Source organism: Myotis yumanensis, unplaced genomic scaffold (assembly GCF_028538775.1).
Source record: "Myotis yumanensis isolate MYYU_CA2020_CCGP unplaced genomic scaffold, mMyoYum1.0.hap1 SCAF_10, whole genome shotgun sequence".
Classification (NCBI taxonomy): domain Eukaryota; kingdom Metazoa; phylum Chordata; class Mammalia; order Chiroptera; family Vespertilionidae; genus Myotis; species Myotis yumanensis.
In genome coordinates, this window is record NW_027223761.1 from 57,344,457 (window position 1) to 57,366,909 (window position 22,453).

A 22,453-nucleotide genomic window follows, 5' to 3' on the forward strand; every position below is an offset into this window, starting at 1 on the left:
GTAGACAAGAATTCTCTGTATAATAGTTGGAATGTTTCTATAAATCCAGCATTATATATATATATATATATATATATATATATATATAGAATGACTTGAAAAATGGGGGGAAGAAGCAAAATACAAGCCCATATCTTCATTTATTTTTCCATAATACAAATTTATTGTTACACAAATGTACAGTGTTTGAACAGAAAAAGAAAGCCCCACTGTCGCCTAGAAAGAGGACTTGAAGCAGCACGTGGGAAGCAGGGTGGCTCCGGGATGTCAGGTGTGTGGTTAGCGGCTCTGCTCCATGTATGTGGAGATGTCCATTTCTTCAGGAAGCTCCGCCACATTGACTTCAAACCTACCCTGAAGATCACTGAGGATTTTGGCATCATTGTCATGAGACACAAAAGTGATAGCCAGGCCTTTGGTGCCAAAGCGCCCGGCACGGGCCACCCGGTGGAGGTAGGTGTCCGAGTCCCCAGGCATGTCATAATTGAAGACGATGTTGACTCACTCAATGTCCATCCCTCGGCCAAACAGATCGGTGGCCACCAGGATCCGCCGCTGAAAGTCCTTGAACTGCTGATAGCGTGCTAGGCGCTCCTCCTGGGCCATGGCCCTGTGGATGGCGATGGCTGGGAAGCTCTGTTCCACGAGTAGCTGGGCCAGGGCCATGCAGCGCTGCACCGACCTCACGAAGATCACCACCTGGTTAAACTCTAGCACGTCCAGGAGGTCAAAGAGTTTACGGTTCTTGTCGCGGTCTTTGAGCTTGACGTAGTACTGCTGCAGCCCATGCAGCGTGAGCTTGGTCTCGTCGTCCACCGACACCTCCATGGGATCTTGCATGCACTTCCTGCAGACGGGCCGGATCTCCTTGCTCAGCGTGGCACTGAACATCATGCACTGCTTCTCGTGTGGCGTCAGGCGAAAGATCTCCTGTACATCCCGCCGCATGTCCAGCTGCTCCAGCATCTGGTCACACTCATCCAGCACGAAGTGCTTCACGTTTCTCAGGTTGAGGCTCCTGTTCCGCACGAGTGCCAAGATGCGACCTGGAGTCCCCACCACGACGTGGGGACAGTTCTTCTTCAACATCTCTTCGTCCTTCTTGATGGAGAGACCCCCGAAGAACACGGACACCTTGGACACTGGGCATGTACTTGGAGAAGCGCTCGTACTCCTTCCTGATCTGAAAGGCCAGCTCCCGAGTGTGGCACATGACCAGGACGGTCACCTGTCCATCGACGGGCTCGATCTGCTGTAGGGCAGCCAGCACGAAGACTGCAGACTTGCCCATTCCAGACTGGGCCTGGCACAGGACATCCATGCCCAGGATGGCTTGGGGAATACACTGGTGCTGAACCTCAGATGGATGCTCAAAGCCACAGTCCGCTATGGCCCTCAGGAGCTCAGGCTTCAGCAGAAAGTCCCGGAAGCCAGAGCTGTGGATGGAAACGTAGGACCCTTTGACATCTTTCTTGGGGGGTACTGGGGAGCTCTCTGTAGGAGCCTGGGGCTCTTCATCTTCCTCATAATCCAGAAGCTCGTTTTCCACATCCTGTTATGCCATAATACTGGTTCCCCGTTCGTCTCGAGCGCTCCGAGAGTCGACACGAGCTAGAGCACTTCCTGCCTCCTGCGTTGGATCACAAGCCCCTATTTTTAATCATTAGCTGCAGAAAACATAAAATTTCATTTCAGTAAACACATTAAGAACAAACAAAAGGAAAAAAGTAATTACAAAAACTGCACATATTGTTCATTGAAAATGTAGTATAAGCTGCTAAGCCCTTTGGACAATCCTTACTCTTCATTCCACACTCATAATTGAACAGAAAGCTTTGAACAAACACCCCATATTTCAATAACTAAAGTTCTTAAAGTTGCAAATGAATCTCCTCCTGGTTCATTATTCTAATCTAGCCGAAATAAAGAGGGTAATGTATCTCAACTGTTCCTCTGTTTTGTTTTTATATCCATAATAGAGAAAACAGTCTCACAAAGATAAATTGCGAAGGAAAGAAGGGTTTTGGGATTTTTTTTCAATTCCAGTTGAAATACAATATTTGGAAGAAGAATATCTAAAGTAATTTCAGCAAGCTACGAATATTTGTTTTTAACTTTTATCTAAAATGAAACAAGTAGTATATTTTCACCATTCATTTTCAATCTTTCATTGGTTGCCAATTCCAACAACTATCCTTGAAAGCTACCTTTAAAATTAAATCATTTTTTGATGAAAGCAATGAATTCAAGATTCTATACATTGCTAGTGTCACAATCAAACTAATTTTAAAATATTACAAGGTGCAAGGTAGTCCTATTGCACATGACTAGAACAGTTCACACCACATGGGACTCACTATGAACTATGAAGGCAAAAATCGTATCTTACAATGGTACCTGTATGGTTGGTCGGTGCGGGCCCTCTTCCAATTGCAGACTTCTGACTTCTCCTATTCTCACTTGGGGAATGTGGCAGGCAGCTCTCTCAGGCCTTTATAAAGGCACAAATCTCATCATGAGACCTCTACCCCCAGGACCTAATCCCATCCCAAAGCTCCAGCTCCTAATCCCGTTGGCTGGGGCAGTAGGGTAGATCATTTTAGGAATTTTTTACTTTTTTCCTGCCCTGTTCCCATTTGTTCATGCCTTGCCATTTCCCCCATCACTTTGCTCAACTACGTAAAATACAGCAACATCTGCGATTGCATTTTGCAGTAATGCTGCGTTTTCCTCCAGGGCATTGGGAAGGAAGGTGCTAGAACCTAGAGTTAAGAAGGGAGGGATATTTGAGAGGAGACTGATTTTATACGTGGTCAGTTTTTTATAAAATGACTTGTACAACCTCAAAACGGTAGGAACACAGATAATGTTTGGAAGGCAGGGAACCCTGGGTGTCCACTTTCCCTACACTTCAAATTCATAAAGAACTGAGGAAATAAAACAGCTGATGAGAATTGACAGCCAATGAAAAAAAGGCAAAAGGCTCAGGAGAGATGGAAACAAGGAGTACAAGCTGGATTCAGAGATTGTCTTCAGTCCATGGAGAATTAGGGCAGGAGACTCTCAGAAGCAAATAACAATAACCAAATAACCTGTCTGCAAGGCTATGGCTCCATAGAAAGCAAATGGAAATTCAACACAGGCCCACACCCAGGTACAATGCGGTCCCCCAAACAGGCTTGTGTTCGCTGTGTTTTTTGTTTGTTTTTGCTTTCAGATTATCCCACAAGGTAAAAGCTCGCAAAGTGCTAATTCCCACGTTGAGAAAGATTGCTTTAAGAGGTAGCAGAGGACGCCCTAGCTGGTTTTGCTCAGTGGATAGAGCGTGGGCCTGCGGACTGAAGGGTCCTAGGTTCGATTCCTGCCAAGGGCACATGCCTGGGTTGTGGGCTGGATCCCCAGTGGGGGATGTGGGGGGCGTGTAGGAGGCAGCCGATGGATGATTCTCATCATTGATCATTGCTGTTTCTATCTTTCTATCCGCCCTCTCTGAAATCAATAAAAATATATCTTTTTTTAAAAAAAAGAGGAGGCACTGGTGGCAGCTGCAGTCAGAGGAGGGCTGAGGCGGAGGGCCATGGGAAGATCGCCCTTGTAATGGGGCCCCAGCCCCGGGCCGCTCTCCTCCGAGCCCCCTCCAGCCCAGGCGTTGGCCCTCCAGGACGCCTTCCTGAGCTTCTTTCAGAACCGCATGGCCACCGACTCGTGCCGTGCGCTTCCGTGCGGCCCCGCGGCGACCCCAGCTGACTTGACTCTTCGTCAACGCCGGCATGAACCAGTTCAAGCCAATCTTCCTGGGCACCGTGGATCCACGAAGCGAGATGGCAGGCTTCCGACGTGTGGCCAACAGCCAGAAATGTGTGAGGCCGGACGAAGCCACAACGGCCTTTGCCTCCCACTGTCCGAAGCCTAGTGAAGCCTGACAATTACAGGGACTGGACATTGGGAGGTCGCTCTGCAAAGACCTGGAAGACCAGCCAACTGTGGAGAAAGACCAGGAGCGGTGGACACAGGCGCATGTTGAAAATTAACGGACGGAAGAGACTGAAGATTTCACTGAAATTCGCACTCCTAACTCTCAGTTGTTGAAGGAAGAGGCTAGTCTTAATCTAGATAGAGGACTGGTCACTTATTCTCGGTTTCAGGGTCTCATTCTTACAGTGTCACATGCTCCATTGCTTAAAAGCCCTCACTAGGTATTGGGGTGTTCAGGGGCCAATGTCCATGAATGTAATGTCTGCCCTCCCTAGAAGAGTTTATGAAGGGAAAGGTTCTTCTGTGGAAGAAGTTCCGTGTCAATAATTCAGTGGGAATTGCAGCCTCTTCTTTGATTGGAAGAAAGCGGTGGCATCTGCCTTTAATGGCTGTATTGTGGTTGGTGATGTGGCTGCCTCCTGCTGTGAGAAGACTGAGGTGACCTTGAGGCAGGGACAGATCTGTCTGCCCTTTCACACCCCACGGCCTCTCCCATTATGAACCTTCATCAGTGTTTGCTGAGTGAGCAAACCAGTGGATACTTTGGTAGAAAGGGTTTGGGAGGTTTGTCCCTTTTTGCAGAGGAAAACAGGGGGCCTTAGAGCATGTACAGTAAATACACGTTTGAATGGGAATCATTTTTAGAGAAAGCACTTCTTATAATTTCCTGAATTGTGCGCTTTGTCTGTTCACTATTGTTCCAGTGCTGTTTTATTACTTTTTTTACACCAGGATTCGCTTTTTACAATTACCATGATGATAGGTCTTTTGAAACTTGCCGTTTGCAAAGAAGATAGGAGAAAATAGCTGTCCTCCTGTAAACTGGTGTATGGAGATACTGCCATAGTATGAGTGAGTTCCTGCCGAGTGTGGGTATTTCTGTTTCTTTTTGTGACTCCATGGCTTCTCTGTTTGGCTCAACATTTTTCATTAGACACGATCTGGTGACACTTTGCACCTGGCTGGAGGAGGCGCCAAAGCCCTCACAGCCCTGGGAAGGTACTCCAGGGAGTAGCCTGCAATGTTTTATCGGTTTATAAATGTGCAAATACTTTCTTATAGGCTGGACTTCAATTCATTCAGTACTTCCATCGGGCTTCCTTTTGTGTAACAGTTTTTTAAAAATCTGTAGAGAAAATTTTGGAAAAGATAGAAAAGCAGCAGGAAGGAAAAGAACACTGTAGATACACTGCTTAAACACAATCACTAACTTCACATTTTGAGTTTTCAGCCCTTTTTAGGGCAGATTTTGGTTGGCTTGTTTTTACATAGTTGAGGTTATACTGTACATACAGTTTTGTGGTCTTTCTCATTTAACTTGATAACTTCAATATCTCCTCCTGGCGTCTTTATAACTTCTTCAGAGACATTAGTACAATCTTTCTCTTGAAAATAATGTTGGGATGTTTTTTGGTATCTTTAGTTCCTATGCTAACCTTTGAGCACAACTCCTGTGCTCTACAGAATGAAGTGAATGACACACATCCCCACAGCTGTCTCACTAAGCGTTAAGTTTTATCCAACTTTGTTCCCTCTTCAACATTCAGCAAAAGAGTTGGTTTTAGGCCTCCCCGAGAGAGAAGAGCCTGTTGTAGAACTCGTTCAGTGATATATCTCTAAATATCTACTTTTTTGTGTATTGAAGAATGAATGAATGATGGTATGTAAAGTAGCAGAGAGAATTCCAGAGTCGGATAGGAAGGGGATTTAAGGAAGTCTGCCAGTGCTGGTTGTTATAGTATTTTTAACCTGTCTTTGTATCAAAATGAGATTTCATGTTGCTCTTGTTAAAGCATGCAATTTGAATACTGTGTTTCTTGTGTTGGCCTAGGACAGTGGTTGGCAAACCATGGCTCGCATGCCACATGCGGCTCTTTGGCCCCTTGAATGTGGCTCTTCCACAAAATACCACGTGCGGGCGCGCACATACATTGCAAAGTTGACTTAAAACTTTAAGTAAAGTTTATTAAGTTAATTTTAGGGAACGTTGTGGAGTGAAAGAAGATGTAGTGTCGAGGATTGAGAAAGGTATGTTGAGATGGTTTGGACATATAGAGAGGATGAACGAAAGGAGATAGACGAAACAAGTAGACAAGATAAGTGTGGATGGGAGAGTTGGAAGGGGTCGACCTCAGCAAATGTACCTCAATCGGATTGAGGACGTTTTTAGCAAAGGCCAGCTTAGCAGTACCCGAATTAAGTTAATAACAATGTACCTACCTATATAGTTTAAGTTTAAAAAATTTGGCCCTCAAAAGAAATTTCAATCATTGCACTGTTGATATTTGGCTCTGTTGACCAATGAGTTTGCCGACCACTGTGTTAGGCGTTTATTGAGAAGGCTAGCCACCCAAGAAGGCAGGGTGCTTACAAGCATCAAATCCTGCCTTCCAGCAAGGTGCAGGGGTCAGGATTATAAAGGGGAAGGGGCTAGGGCAAGGATGGGCAACCTTTTTGAGTGCGTGTCAAAACCAGCAAAATCTCTGACTCAAAATTCTTCTGCGTGCCAACCCTAATTTTTTGAGAACATGTTACACCTACTTGTTATCTCTTAAGGTGTACGTATGTGAAGAACCTTGAAGAAATAATAAAATTCATTCGGGCGACAAAAACACAGTATATGATGAAGAAAAATACATTTATTTTTTAATGTATACATGTACACTGATAGTCCGACAGAAAACTTTATGACTCCGTTTGGTATTATCAGTGGGACTTTTGGGGCTGCATCACTGATGACAGAGATTTTACATCAGGTTTATATTTGGTGACCTTCAGAGATATGTACGAGCTACTACTTTTATCCGTCAGGCTACTGCTATGATGAGACTTAACAAAATTCATCACTGAGAACAAAGATTCACAAGCGTTTGTGGATGAAACCAAAACACTGTTCAGATCTAGGAAGGCAGGGAGAGTTAAGCAGAGGCATAGAAATTGCTCTTTCCCTCTCTCATCAATCCATGTCTACAGTCTTTAAGATAACTTGTTATGTAAAATTATTTATCTAAGATGCACTTACACTGAAATTATCTGAAAAATAAAAAAGTCGATATTAAGAAAAAAATTGTAAATGGAAGATTATAAGAGAGGGTTCGCGTGCCAGCAAAAGTTACTGGCGTGCCATGTTTGGCAAGAGTGTCAGGGGTTGCCCTAACTGGTTTGGCTCAGTGGATAGAGCGTCGGCCTGCGGACTGAAGGGTCCCAGGTTCGATTCCAGTCAAGGGCACGTACTTTGGTTGCAGGCATATCCCCAGTAGAGAGTGTGCAAGAGGCATCTGATCGATGTTTCTCTCTCATGGATGTTTCTAACTCTCTATCCCTCTCCCTTCCTCTCTGTAAAAAATCAATAAAATATGTTTTTAAAAAAAGAGTGTCAGGGGTTGCCCACCCCGGGGCTAGGGAATGGAATGCAGCTACGTGCAGTCCTGAAGGTCCGCAGATGTCAGCTATTGTCATCAGTTATCAGGCGATGAGATGATGTTGACAAGATAATGGTTTGACTACTGATGGGTCCTCCTGACCATGCTTATCGGTTCTGCTTGGTGGATTCACAGCTGAGTCGCTTCCCTAATAGCTCGCACAGGCCTTGAAAATAAAACTTAAGAAAAACTTAATCCTCTATTCACATATAAGAAGCGTAACCCCCTATTCACAGATGTATATGTGTTCTAAGATCTAAAATAATATTATTTTCAGATTATTTCAGGTGCTCTATTAGATAATAGGTCCCCCCTATCAAAAGGAGGATATCTGTCCTCCTTTTAACAATAAAGATACACTTTTTTAACAAAGAAAGAAACATCTGCTCAAGTTCAGTTGATGTTTGGGATTTTCTGGGTTTGGGCAATTTTTGGTTGCCATTATTTAATTTTTCTCTTAACTTAGGGAATTCCGGTTAAAGTGATAATCTTTGGGTCTTAAAGGGACATGAACTACCTTTTGGCTTTTGGACAAGGCCGGACATAAGACATTTCCTCAGATTTTCCACTTGTCAGGTAGAAAACCAAAGATGAAAGTAAAGGAGAAAGAGAGAGAGATGTCAATTGAATTTCTGATCTGGTGTCTTCTGGCTTAAAAAAAGTTTTTAAAGAGAAAAAAAGAAAGTCAACAATAAAGTGAACCAACCATATTTATTTGAAAATTATTTTCCACATAATACCTACAATAATATCTAAATATCTAAAAATATTTTGATTTTTATGTTCAGCTCAAGCAATTAGTTAAAACAGACAGAATTATGCAAAAGATATGATTGATGATAAAAAGGGAAATAAGATCAGTTAGTGTGCTTCTATGGGTGAGTGTACCAATGCACCAAGAAGTCACAGGTTCTATTCCAGGCTGTGGGCTCCATCCCCAGGGTGTGCGGGAGGCAACCGATCCATCACTATTTCTATCTCTCCCTCTCTCTTTAAAATCAATAAAAACATTTTTTTTAAATCTTAAAAATAATAAAGGAAAACACACATATAAGAATAGAGATGATAAAAAAAAAGAATAGAGATGATTGATAAAAGCATAAACCTGATACTTTTAAAGAAGACTAAAAGGCAGATCTGGAGATACTGATGAAGGAAGAAGTTTCCAGGACCGGGGCAGGAAATACACAGCATGAGCCTGGAGCATCTTGTAGTGCCTGAAATTAAGGACATACTGAAAACAAACACATCAATGGTCACACATCAAAGGGGCACAGGAACCCAAGGAAAGGGCTCCCAACGGCCAGAGCACAAACAATCTCAGCGAAAATAGAAAGTAGTACTGAATTATAACCACCAATGTAAATATCTGAGTCATGCTGATAGAAATGGTTGAGTAAATAAAAATTGGAGGAGAGCCCTGGCCGCTTGGCTCAGTGGATAGAACGTTGGCCTGTGGACTGAAGGGTCCCAGGTTCGATTCCTGCCAAGGACACATGCCTGGCTTGCAGGCTCGATCCCCAGTAGGGGGTGTACAGAAGGCAGCTTATCAATGATTCTCTCATCATTGATGTTTCTCTCTCTCTCTCTCTCTCTCCCTTCCTTTCTAAAATCAATAAAGAAATACATTTTTTAAAAAATTGGAGGAGACAAATAAGTCCCTCCTGCAGAAGACTCCAAATAACCTATGGAGTACTGCATGTAAAGGAGGAGCTACTCCTGTGCCCTGAGTGGGGCCACTTGCCACAAGGAGTAGTAATTTTATAGTGGAGAATGCTGACAAATACTATTTCAATGGAGTCCTAAATTATGTTGATAGCTTATGCCTTTAATATGATAAAAAAAAATGGCCCTTCACCTTCATAATCTTCCTCTAAAAAAAACCACATAAACCCTGGCTAATCATAAGAAAAACATCAGACACCCTGGCTGGTGTGGGTCAGTTGGTTGGGTGTTGTTCCATGCACCTATGAGTGTCTAGTTCAATTCCTGATTAGGGCACATGCCTGGGTTTTGGGCTCAGTCTTCAATGGGAAGTGTGCAGAAGGCAGCCAATCAATGTTCTACTCGCAGGTTGATCTCTCTCTCTAAAATCAATTTTTAAAAACTTTTTTTTTTAAAGAAACCATCAAATTCCAGCAGATGGGCATCCTACAATACACCTGAGCAATACTTTCCCAAATTGTCAAGTTTCCATATAAACATTTTGTCAAAAACAAATCTGAGAATCTCTGTCAGCAGAGAGAAACAGAAAGAGACAATAAAAGTAAATGTAACTTGGAATTTTGGATGTGATCTTTTTTAAAAATATATATTTTATTGATTTTTTACAGAGAGGAAGGGAGAGGGATAGAGAGTTAGAAACATCAATGAGAGAAACATCCATCAGCGGCCTCCTGCACACCCCGTACTGGGGATGTGCCCGCAACCAAGGTACATGGCCTTGACCGGAATCAAACCTGGAACCCTTCAGTCCGCAGGCCGACGCTCTGTCCACTCAGCCAAACCGGTTAGGGCTGAATGTGATCTTGGAACATAAAAAGGACATTGAGTAAAAACTGAGGAAATCTGAATAACAGATTTATTAAATAATGTATAGGCCTTGATTCATTAACTGTAACAAATGTACCACAGTATTGTAAGGTATTAATAATAGGGGAAACTGTGAATGAGGTAGCATGGGGGTAGTTATATGGGGGGAGCTCTCCCAATTCTCTGATCAAATTTTTAATCTAAAACTATTCTAAAAAATAAAGTATCACTAAGTGTAATAAAATAATAAATAAGAGAAGGTGTCAACAAAGAATAGAAGAATGAAAAATATTGGAAATATAATCTAGTTTTAAAAAACAGTCTACAATACAGTGCAATATAAAACAAACAATTCTATAAACCGCTACATGATAATTTAAAGCAGGAAGGTTTAACATTTTTTAAATTATAAAATATGTTCTTATAGAAATTCACAAAGCATGTTTGTACAGCTTAACTTACACGTATTAAGAACTATTCACATCTATTAATAACCGTAGAGTGAACAAAGTAGAACCACGTCCCAGGTCAAGAAACACTATATTGCCAGCCACCCGGTACCTGACTCAGGCTCCTCCCTCGGGAGCACTGCCTCATCTGCCTCTGCTACTAACCCTGTCCGATCTACAAGCATATTAATTTCTGGAAACAATACGAAAGTAAAACTGTACCCATTTTTTTTAAACTTTATAGGACCTTTAAAAATAAACCTTTAAGAAGAGAATGTTTTCATGTACCCTTTTGTGTGTATTTTTCCTTCGTTTGTGTCACGCACATAGCTGGACTTTGTTTTGTTTGTGGGCTGCATTCAATTGTATAGACCAGGGGTCCTCAAACTACGGCCCGCAGGCCACATGCAAATACAAATATTGTATTTGTTCCCATTTTGTTTTTTTTACTTCAAAATAAGATATGTGCAGTGTGCATAGGAATTTGTTCATAGTTTTTTTAAAAACTATAGTCCAGCCTTCCAACGGTCTGAGGGACAGTGAACTGACCCCCTGTTTAAAAAGTTTGAGGACCCCTGGTATAGACCTTCCTACTGCCACTGACCCTTTGCGTTGTTTCCTTTTCTGACCTCTTACTCCGCTGCTGTGAACATCCTCCCACACATCTATTGGAGTACCCCGCACCACTACCTACAAATTAAGCTCTTGGTCATAGATCATGTGAATTCAAATTTTACCTTGCTACTGTCTCAACAGTTTTCACCAATTACACACTCATTAGCTTCACAGGAGGATACTCACTGCTCTTCACTTTTTTATCCAGTGCTTCATATGCCTGAGGGTAACTGAAATTCTGTAAGGGAGGGCAGGGGCCAGGGGAAAGGTGGTTTGCTTCTTTGAAATGTTTCCTTCTGTATCCAAACTATCATTTTTAATTTCCAAAATTTATTCTGAGTTTGTCCACTCTGTGCATCTTCAATAGTAAAGACTAAGTCAAAATAACTATCAACTCTCCCTGTATCACTTAGATATTCTAAGTGCTTCTCCCTCCTTGTTCAAAGAGCTATGCTGATTGAATACAGATGTCACATCATCTCAAGTGCTGTTTTAAATTGCCAATGCCTTATTTCAAGTTGAAAAATATTCAAATACAGCCCTAGCTGGTTTTGCTCAGTGGACAGAGCATCGGCCTGCGGACCAAAGTGTCCTGGGTTCGATTCTGGTCAAGGGTACATACTTGGGTTGTTGGCTCAATCCCCAGTAGGGGGCATGCAGGAGGCAGCTCATCAATGAATCTGTATTATCATTGATATTTCTATCTCTCTCTCCCTCCCCCTTCTCTGAAATCAATAAAAACACTTAATAAATTAGTGATTAAAAAAAAGAAAAATATTCAAATACCTAATATGAGTCACAAGGTTCTATGGTTCTTCTTCTATTCTATGACTCATACAAACAAGCTTCCTTTCTATTCCACAGTAGAGCTATTACATTTGCTGTTTTCTCTAAGTGGAAACCAAGTCCTTTTGTCAACTGGGTCTCAGAAAGGTCTCCTGCTATAAGCTTTCCCTGATCACCAGAACCCACGCCAGCCCCTGCCAATTCTGCCCTACTGACCCATCCCCACATATTACCAATTGGAATAATCTTGTTAATTTATTTGATTTGTTTATTGAAATGAATCAGGGAATTAACCACATGAAATATACATATAGCCCAACTGGAAGGGCTCTGTGGTTGAGCATCTACCTATGAACCAGGAGGTCACGGTTTGATTCCCGGTGAGGGCATATGCCTGGGTTGTGGGCTCAATCCCCTGTTGGGAGTGTGCAGGAGACAGCTGATCGATGATTCTCTCTCATCATTGATGTGTCTATCTCTCTCTCCCTCTCCTTTCCTCTCTGAAATCAATAAAATATATAAAAATATATACATACATATAGCTTTGAAACAGCAAGAAGACTTGAAGAGAAAAAATTTGGATGATGGTACTTTTGTCCTCTGCTTGCTCATGTCTCCCAGCAAGTCAGGTACCACTGCTCAGCCCAGTGCCAAATGATTTCCACACAGTCATCCTGAAGATAATGTCTGTACATCCAATTCCCCAGCCAGGCAGTCAAGCAGAACCCCACAACCATCCCCAACTTCATTCACCAACTCCACACACTTTTACTAGGCCATAAAAATAAGTTTTGCTTAAAATATTTTGATATAATTACTAAGACAAGTGAAGAAATCAATAACCTCAGACCCTCAATTGGTTGAATGAACAATATTAGAAAAAAGTCAGATAGCAGTTACCTTTAATATATTTGTGAACAAATACTAGTGATAGCATTTTAAACATATCAATGACTCAGAAAGATCATAACTGTTTTTTGAGTATCTGCTGACCAAATTGGTCAAAGGGGCCTGGTTTAGCAGGAAAGGGGGTGGGGAGGGAAGGAAGAAAAGAAAAGGGAGGGAGACTGGAGGGGAACCAAAGCCCAGATTCTTCTGAAGATGGGAAACCTCCACAGCTGTTCCAGAGGATGGGAGTCTGGGATAGATCCAGCTTTGGCAAACTCAGCAGAACCTTCAGGTGCACATAGACACGGGGTGTCCAGTGGGTGAAGCTCAGTTGGCCACACAGGAGTTAGCAGAGTCCAAGGACATTCCAGGAATGGGAGGGTTTGGAAGGAAGAGTAAACTATGGCAAACTTGTTAAATCCCAGGGACTCAGCCTGTCCAGAGACAACAGGGGAACTCTCATGCAAGACCAGTGACTTACAAACTTGCTCACAGCTTTGAGATGTAAATGTGGCCAGGCTCAGTGAATCTCCACACAAAAGAACATGTAGAACAAACGTAGGTGTCCCCTGGGCTTAGGGGACGGAGCACAGCAGCACCCAAAAGCCACCTTAGGATGCTGGGACCAGCAGTGCTGGGCTGTCCATGGAGGCTTTGTCCTCAGGCACAGGTTGTGCTTTGGGATCCGGAGCTGTGCGCACTGCGCCCACTAGGCGGCGCCTCTTAGCCGGGGCCTGAACAATAGACTCTTGAGTTCCCTGTTCCCGAGGACGACCACCACCGCGACCGCGACCACGACCGCGACCACGACCGCGACCGCGACCGCGACCACGACCACGTGTGCCAGTTGGCTGGAGATCCTGGGTTGGCTGTGAGGATGGGTCGGGCTTTGAGGAGCAGAGGGCCGCGGCAGCCGCGGGCTGGGCAGCAGAGGCAGAACCCCGGTCTAGCCAGGGGCACAGGGATGGCTGGCGCACAAGGGCCCGGCTGCCACGGTGGCCGCGGGACCCACGGCCCGTGCCCACTGATCGAGGGGTGTGTGTGACCCGATGGGGCTGGAGGTGCCTCAGGCCCAGCGCAGATCTCCAGGCCGCCCTGCCCTCCCTCCAGACACTCAGCTCCTGGCTGCCCGGCGCCGTGGGCTCCACGTGGTCCACAACCGTCTGGTCCTGCCCGCGTTTCCACAGCTCATAGCGCTCAGGCTGCAGGATGCGCACAAACACATCCATGGAGAAGCTCACCCGGGCCTCCCCGCAGCTGCACTGAGAGGCCACTTTGCCATAGTCGATCCATCGCGGGGTGGCAAAGTTGATGGCCTCGGCACAGTTGAAGCCGTGGTTGAAGCCAGCGTGGTAGCCATAGGGAAAGGTCACCATGAACTCTCCAGCCTCCTGAGTGATGCGACTGAACGGGACCCCGTTCTCCTTGAGGACAGTGGGCGAGATGAGGGCCACCTTGTGCCGCAGGAAGGCCTCGCAGCCCCGAGAGCTGCCCGGGAAAAGCTCCCTGGCCAGGCGCTCCAGGCGCTGGCCGTGCTCTGGGGGCACCGCGTACCACGTTTTGGGCTCCCCGAAGTGCAGGTAGTTGATGCTGTAAAGGTCCATGTCCTCCGTGTGCCAAGCGAAGGTGGTCTTCCACATGCCAAAGTACAGGTAGGGGGTGTTGACGCCTTCGATGACAACCCCACACTCCTGCTCCAGCAGGTCCTGGATGGTTCCCAGGTGGCCAAGGTTCCATTGTTTAGTGTTGGCATCAAATAAGGAGCCACTGATGTCAGCGCCATATATGGGTGAGTCGTACAGGCGCGTTTTCCAGTATTTCCGCTCCAGATCCTCAAAGTCCAAGTGTGGTGGAGTCTGATACTGTCCACTGTTTGCCAATAGGCGATACTCGCCCACTGTCATGGCCCTCTTCTTTTTGTGGTATTGAATGAACACACCTGCTCGCCCAGACGCCACCTGCTGGAGGGGATTGGCTATCACCATGTCATTGACATCATCGTAGGTCTGTCTGGCTTTCCATTCCTTCGGTGGAATGATCTTAGCCAGGCCAGCTCGGTGAGCACCTTGGGATTCTATGGAAGCAATATATTTATCAAAATCATTAAACTCTTCTTTGGTTGGATAAAATATCATTATGTTACAATTTGGATTCTGGGCACAATTAGCCTTAGACTTTATAGCTTCCATCAATAAGCAAACTCCAAAGATTTTAAGTATGTTAGATAGTTGAGGATGCTGGAAAAATGCTTTTTCAAAAATGGATTTGAGTATCTATGAGGTAGGAGGAGCTTATGTGATAAGTCATCAAGCTATTATGACTTTTATGCAAACTAGATGGTAATGTTTATTAGGCCTGCTGATTCACCAGGCGACTCCACTCCTGTGGTATTCCTCAGTTGGCTCTCCTCTGGAGAGCTACTGAATTATGAATTCCTGGCTGTGGTATACCAAGTGTAGTGTCTTCTGATCAGTCTTTAAAGCAAAATCTGTAAGAAAAAATACAAAAAGTTTAAAAATTAATATTTAGAAAAAGCTATTGGAGAACTACAAATAAAATACCACCATGGGATATTATTGAAAATTCCAAGAAAGGCTACCATTTTATAACTTTACAATAAGAGAGATGGTGTGGATGTGGAACAATGGGAATTTTTATACCTCAGCAGAGAGAATGGAAATCATTACATTCACTTTGGAAAATGATTTCGACAGTATCTATTAAAATTGAGCATATGCATTGTGTAAAAGAGAACATATACAAGTGCTATGATCCAACTGTTATCACATGCAAGGAAATGTGTCCAGCCGTTCACTGAAAGTCACATTCAAGAATGTTCATAACTACACTATTTCTAGTAGCCAAATACTAGGAACAACTCAAATGTCCATCACAGCAGAATGGGTAAATATATTGCGGTGTAGTCATACAATGGAATACAGTGTGTCAATTAAGATAAACAAAAACTACATTTAAACAAAGGAATAATTTAATAAGCATAACAATGAGCAAAATTATGCATACTTAAAATAAGGTAATCTATGTTAGAAGTCAGAGTGATACCTTTGGGAAAGAAAGAGGTTGTGAGACCCCCTTACCTTTGGGGGTTAAAAGGGGTCTCTGGAGTGATGTTAATATTCTGTTCTGAACCTAAGTGCTAGTTACACAGCCATCAAAATAGCTAATGTGATAATTCATCAAGCTATTATGACTTTCATAAATTGACATATGTTTATTTAAAAATAGAGTTTAGGCCTGGCTGGTGTTGCTCAGTGGTTGAACGTTGACTTAGGGTCAAGGTTCAATTCTGGTCAGGGCACATGCCTGGATTTCAGACTTTATCCCCAGTAGGGGGAGTGAAGGAGGCAGCTGATCAATGATTCTCTCTCATCACTGATGTTTCTCTCCCTCCCCCTCCCTTCCTCTCTGAAATCAATAAAAATATATTTTTTTAAAAATAGAGTTTAGGGTGAAAAGCATTCAAGAAGAGTAAAAGACATATTTCATTATATTAAAAGTAAAAGGATGCATGATTGAAAATAAATGAACTGAACATTCAATTGAAGGGAAGAAGAGTATAGAAATAACAAAAATAAAGATGTTATTAATGAAAGATAATACATGCAAAACAGAGATGATGACCAAAATGTTCTTCTATAAGGTACAGGGTTTCATGTAAAAAATAAAAGCAACAAATCTGAGCAAAACTGATCAAGAGAAAGGAGAGAAGGTAAAAATAAACAATATTAGGACTTGAATAGTACACTAAGCTAGTAATATAATAAGGAATATATTAAAATATATTAAATATAAAAATATATACATACATATATACAAACATCTCAAATGTCAATGTTTGCAATCTGCATCAAAATTTTGAAAAGAGAACAGAACAATTTTCTAGAGAGGAAATATATCCAAAATGAACCCATGAAAAAACAGAAACCTTGAATACACCAGTATAAAAATCTGATTTAAAATATGACCCCTAAAAACTCATTTTTCACATCATTTTATAGGTGAGTCTAACAAATTTTAAAGAAACAGTTAAGTCTTATTATGGAAGTTCTTTCAGGGTACAGAAAATTGGGAGAGCTACTCAGAGGAGGTTATTATCTCTGATAGCAAAATCAGAAAAGGACAACAGAAAATAACGCTACAGGCCATTTTGATAAGTGTAAACGAAAGCATGCTAAATAGAATACTATCCGATCAAATACGCCAATATATTAAAAGAATACTACATCATAACCTAATAGGATATATCCCAGGAATGCAAGGATGATTCAACATCAGAAAATCGAATGATCTAATTCAGAGTGTTAATGAAGAAAGTGAACATTTTCATCTTGTAGGTACCAAAAAGTACTTGATGAAATGCAACATCCATCCATAGAGTTTAAAATTCTCTAGTTATAAAACATTAAGAAAAACCACACAATGCAATTTACGGATGAGGTATCATAGAACTGTACACTTGAAACCTATATAACTTTATTAATTGATGTCACCAATAAATTTAATTAAAAAGGAAAAAAAGACTTCTATAAGGTACAGGGTTTCATGTAAAAAATAAATAGCGGGCCCTAGCCGGTTTGGTTCAGTGAATAGAGCCTGCGGACCAAAGGATCCCGGGTTCAATTCCGGTCAAGGGCACATACCTCGGTTGCAGGCTCCTCCCTGGCGGGGGCCCTGGTTGGGGCTCATGCAGGAGACAACCAATCAATGTGCTTCTCTCGCATCTATATTTTTCTTTCCTTTTCTCTTCCACTCTTTCCAAAAATCAGTGGAAAAATATCCTCAGGTGAGGATTTAAAAATACATACATACATAGCATAGGCCCCTGTGGCTCAGTGGATTGAGCGCCGTCCCATGCACCAAGGGATCACTTATTTGATTCCCTGTCAGGGCACAGGATCCCCAGTGGTGGGCATGCAGGAGGCAGCCAATCAATGTTTCTATCTCTCTCGTCCTCTCCTCTCTATCTAAAAATCACAAAAACATATTTAAGAAAAAATAAATAGCATGTAACATTCTTTATTTTAATCCTCACCGAACGATATTTTTCCATTGCTTTTAGATAAAGTGGAAGGGAGGTGGAGGGAGTGAGAGGAGAGATAGACACATCAATTGGTTGCCTCCCGCATGCGCCCCTACTGGCCGGGAATCAAGCCTGCAACCGCAACCTGGGTACATGCTCTTGATCTGGAATTGAACCACCACCCTTTGGAGTGGGGGGAGTGAAGGAGTGGGGGCAAGGGGACATGCTCTAATCACTGAGCAACTGGCCAAGGGGCAAGTATCATACATAATAGTAAAACAAAAGAAATATTCTCATCAAAGTTAAAAAGATACATCAGCAAACTATTTCATTAACGCAATCTCAAGTGGTCCCTTAATACCCATTTGCTAATCCTTTTACAATCTCCTAATTTCTAAGGTTTTCCATTCTCCAAATATTCTATTTCACCTTCCCCTCTAAAACTTCTAGAACACCTCCTCCATCTAGTTAGAATCCTTCAAATGTCCTTGAAGTCTCTACATGATCTGGTCCACCATTACCTTGTGACTTTACCTCTTCCTGCTCCACCCCTTGCCTCTCAGTTCCAACCATCTTCCTGTTTCTCAAATAAGCCCGGTATTCTGCCTGATGGTCTTTGCACACAGGCAACTCTCTTACCTTCTTAGCCTCAGCTCAAGTATCACCTTCTCGGAAAGATCTCCTCTGATGGCCTTGTTTTCTCTCAAGAAAACATCTCCAAATAAAACATGTATTGACGATCAGAGCCCATGAGTGTCTCTTGAAATTCTAGTCAGATCCGCCCCACCCTAATTATATTATCCCTAGTCCACTTACAATGGAATCCAATCAACTATATAAGCTTCTCTTCCAACTGAACCACCCTCCCTTTGTTCTAGTAAACAACTTATTTTCAATCTTATCACAAAACATGGGTATTTTACTTAATTTTTTTTTCTTTGAGATTTCTTACATGAAAATATAAGAGAGAAAGGACTGCCATCCCTCAACAGTCTGAAATATTTCTTACTCTTTTTATTTTTTTTGAAATCATATTTTTTTAAATAAAATAATAATAAAAACAATTTATAAGCATAAACAAACAGCTTCCTCCACAGTCAGAGCTACAGTGACTGGGGGAGTAGCTAAGAACTTGGAGGGGTTAATGCCCAGCTCCCTAGTACAAGTAAAATCACTTAGCCTTGCTGAAACCGGTTTGGCTCAGTGGATAGAGCGTCGGCCTGCGGACTGAAAGGTCCCAGGTTCGATTCCGGTCAGGGGCATGTACCTTGGTTGCGGGGCACATCCCCAGTAGGAGATAGGCAGCTGATTGGTGTTTCTCTCTCATCGATGTTTCTAACTCTCTATCTCTCTCCCTTCCTCTCTGTAAAAAATCAATGAAATATGTTTTTTTTAAAAATCACTTAGCCTCACCAGTCAGGAGGTTCAAACATACCTACTCCTATCTTCAGTTGGTGCCTGATATCAGAGGAGACTTTTTAATATTCTGAATCCACTTGAATTTGACCTATAAACTTATTGGAAATGTCTGAGTTACTGGCTCTGAATAAATTCCCCAAAGTTTGCCAGAAACCATGAACAAATCCAAGTTTGGGGGGTCTACACATTTCAGGGCCCACTTAGGAACACAAAGATTTCTCTGGTAAAACTGCCAGAATGGAGGAAAGGTTGTGAGGTGCCGCTAGCACAATTTCCAGGACACAGAACGCTATTAGCATTCAGGGCTGCCCGAGGACCAAGGTGAGAAGCTCCCAGAGTGGGGCAACCCCCTTCCCTTTAGAAATCAAGGCATTTCATCTTTCTACCCTGCAGTCTCCCCATCAAGACTACAAATATCAGCTTGCCTGCCTGCCATTGCTCAAAATAATAGAAAACGCCACCATCTCCATAGTCCCCTAGAATCTTGGCACCGGAGATCCATGCAGACAAGACAATTCTGGGGCTAAGTCCCAATCCTCCTCTACCCCCGTACCTAGGGAGGCCATTACAATTTGGCTTCTTTGACCAAACATAAATCCTTTTTCCTTTGGGCCTGGGGTCAGCGGGCAGAAATAGCCAAGGAAGGGCTTGCTCTCTGTAACCACCTGCTTGTGGCTTCTAAGAGTGTTCCAATCAGATGTTTGCGGCTGACCTGAATGCTAATGGCAGGGGCCTTTGAGAGCAGTGGCTCTTGGCACCTCTGCCCCACTTGGACCTTCCTGCACCAGTGAATCTGCAGAGGGTGAGACAAGGAGGACCACTACACTCCTCTCATTTTCCAAGTTTAATGTATAGGATGAATGGAGGGTTACAACTGGTGAAACAATCTCTAGGTCTCTAAAGAACAGTGTTTCTCAACCTTTGGGTTGCGACCCCTTTGGGGGTCGAACGACCCTTTTACAGGGGTCGCCTAAGACCATCAGAAAACACATATATAATTACATATTGTTTTTGTGATTAATCACTATACTTTAATTATGTTCAATTTGTAACAATGAAATTGGGGGTCACCACAACATGAGGAACTGTATTAAGGGGTCGCGGCATTAGGAAGGTTGAGAACCACTGCTATAGAACTTATTGCTAATAAATGGGGCTGGTGGAGGGGAAGTGGATGACAATCTGGTTCATCCTTGCAGAAGCATGCCGAATTCAATTAATTTAGATTCTAAAAATTGGGTGGAAATAACATCACTCTCCCTATCCCAGATACACCTGATGAGCACTCAGGGATAGATTATGATGAAGGAGCAGCATTGCCCAAAAATAACCCTAGGTGTCCACCCTGGAATGCCTGAACAATGGGCTAGCCCAGAGCCCTGACAAGTTGGATGGGAAGTGCTCATGCTCAGCTTCCCACGGAAATAATGGCTTCCTTCCCATTGCTGGAGGACTAGATCACCCAAAACGACCCAAGGTCCCCAGCTGTCTCCTAAAGTACAGGGCCTCTGGCTCTCCCACACAACTGTTTCCCTCTTCTCACATTCTCCTTTCCAAATTTCTCTTCCTTTTTAGTCCTTAAATTCTACCTCTTCTTAAATGAACTTGATTTGATCCCTTATCTTCTTTTATTGCCTCAACAAAATACCATCTCTTCCTCTAGTTCTCTCTTAGCACTTACCATTTTTACCTTATATAATGTGAACAGCTAGAATCACCTTTATTTAGCACTTAATCTTTGTCAGGCCCTTTAATAAACACTTCTATACAGTATCTCATTCAAACTTTATAACTAGTCAATGAAGTTCATACTATCATTATCACCTTCATGAAGGAAGAAAGTGAGGTGTAGAAAAATGTGTATTAAACTCAATAATTTGTGTTCGCAATTTCCTAGAGTTATCTCTGTACTTGTCTCATCTTCCATATAAAAGTATTTTGAGCCCAGCCGGTGTGGCTCAGTGGTTGAAGGCTGACCTATGAACCAGGAGGTCACAGTTCAATTCCTGGTCAGAGCAAATGCTCAGGTTGTGGGCTTGATCCTCAGTGAGGGGTGTGCAGGAGGCAACCGATCTGTGATTCTCTCTCATCACTGATGTTTCTATATCTGTCTCCCTCTCCTTTCCTCTGAAATCAATTTTTCAAAAAAAGCATTTTGAGGGCATGGTCTATGTCTTGTTAATCATTGTATTTTCTGAGGAATCTTTATACTTTATAGAGTATGCACTCCAAAAATTGTTATGTGGAGAAAGGGAACCTTAGTGCACTGCTCGTAGGAATGTAGACTGGTGCCGCCACAGCAGAAAACTAGGTGGACTTCCCTCAAAAAATTACAAATGGAACTGCCATTTGACCCAGTGATCTCACTTCTAGGATATATCCTAAGAATACCAAAACACCAATCAGGAAGAATATATGCATCCCTATGTTCATAGCAGCATTATTTACAATAGCTAAGATCTGGAAACATCCCAAGCCCCCATCAGTAGATGAGTGTATAAAAAAAAAAAAAAAAGGTGTATATTTTCACAATGGAATACAGTGCAGTTGTAAAAAAAAAAAAGGATCTCTTACTTTTTGAGACAGTATGGAGGGACCTGGAGATTATTATGTTACGTGAAATAAGGCTGTCAGAGAAAGACAAGTATCACATTATCTCACCAATATGTGTGGAATCTAATGAACAAAATAAACGGATAAATAAAAAATAACCAGAGGCAAGGAATCTGAGGGAAAGGAGGAGGAGGTGTGGGAAGAGATTAACCAAAGAATTTATATGCATTGCCTGTGGACATAGACAACAGGGCTGGAGGCCTGGGGCGGGGCAAGAACCTGGTGGAGAGGTGCAATGGAGGAAAAAAGAAGGGACATCTACAGTACTCTCAACAATAAAAGAGAGAGAAAGAGAGGAAGGAAAGAAAGAAGGAAGGAAGGGAGGAAGGGAGGGAGGGAGGGAGGGACAATTTGTCACAAACTGCAGTCTCTCCTCCTATGGTTGCATCCCATCTTTCGTCCTGCTCTCCTATCTCAAGAGAAGAGGTACTCCTCCTCTCCAGGGTTAAGGTCTCCAGTTAAACTCATTAAATCAATACCTTATACCAGTGGTTCTTAACCTTCCTGATGCCGCGATCCTTTAATACCACCTCATGTTGTGGTGACCCCCAACCATAAAATTATTTTCGTTGCTACTTCATAACTGTAATTTTGCTACTGTTATGAATCGTAATGTAAATATCTGATATGCAGGATGTATTTTCATGGTTACAAATTGAACATAATTAAAGCACAGTGATTAATCACAAAAACAATATGTAATTATATATGTG

General features: G+C 42.7%; 1 protein-coding gene, 1 long non-coding RNA gene and 1 pseudogene across 2 annotated transcripts in view; all 3 read right to left on the bottom strand.

Annotated features, from left to right (window-relative positions):
- Positions 1–208: 208 nt before the first annotated feature.
- LOC139018234 (ATP-dependent RNA helicase DDX39A pseudogene) lies at positions 209–1,564 on the bottom strand (annotated as a pseudogene).
- Positions 1,565–12,739: 11,175 nt separating this feature from the next.
- KDM4D (lysine demethylase 4D) lies at positions 12,740–15,008 on the bottom strand. The gene has a single exon (XM_070426888.1). It carries the CDS (start codon positions 14,854–14,856, stop codon positions 13,279–13,281), a length of 1,578 nt encoding a protein of 525 aa, XP_070282989.1. The 5' UTR covers positions 14,857–15,008; the 3' UTR covers positions 12,740–13,278.
- A 5-nt stretch (positions 15,009–15,013) lies between these two features.
- The window catches only part of LOC139018236 (uncharacterized), a 32,035-nt gene continuing 24,595 nt past the window's right edge, over positions 15,014–22,453 (bottom strand). The window contains exon 3 of the long non-coding RNA XR_011472898.1: positions 15,014–15,155. This is a non-coding gene — a long non-coding RNA (uncharacterized lncRNA). The remainder of the gene's footprint in view (positions 15,156–22,453) is intronic.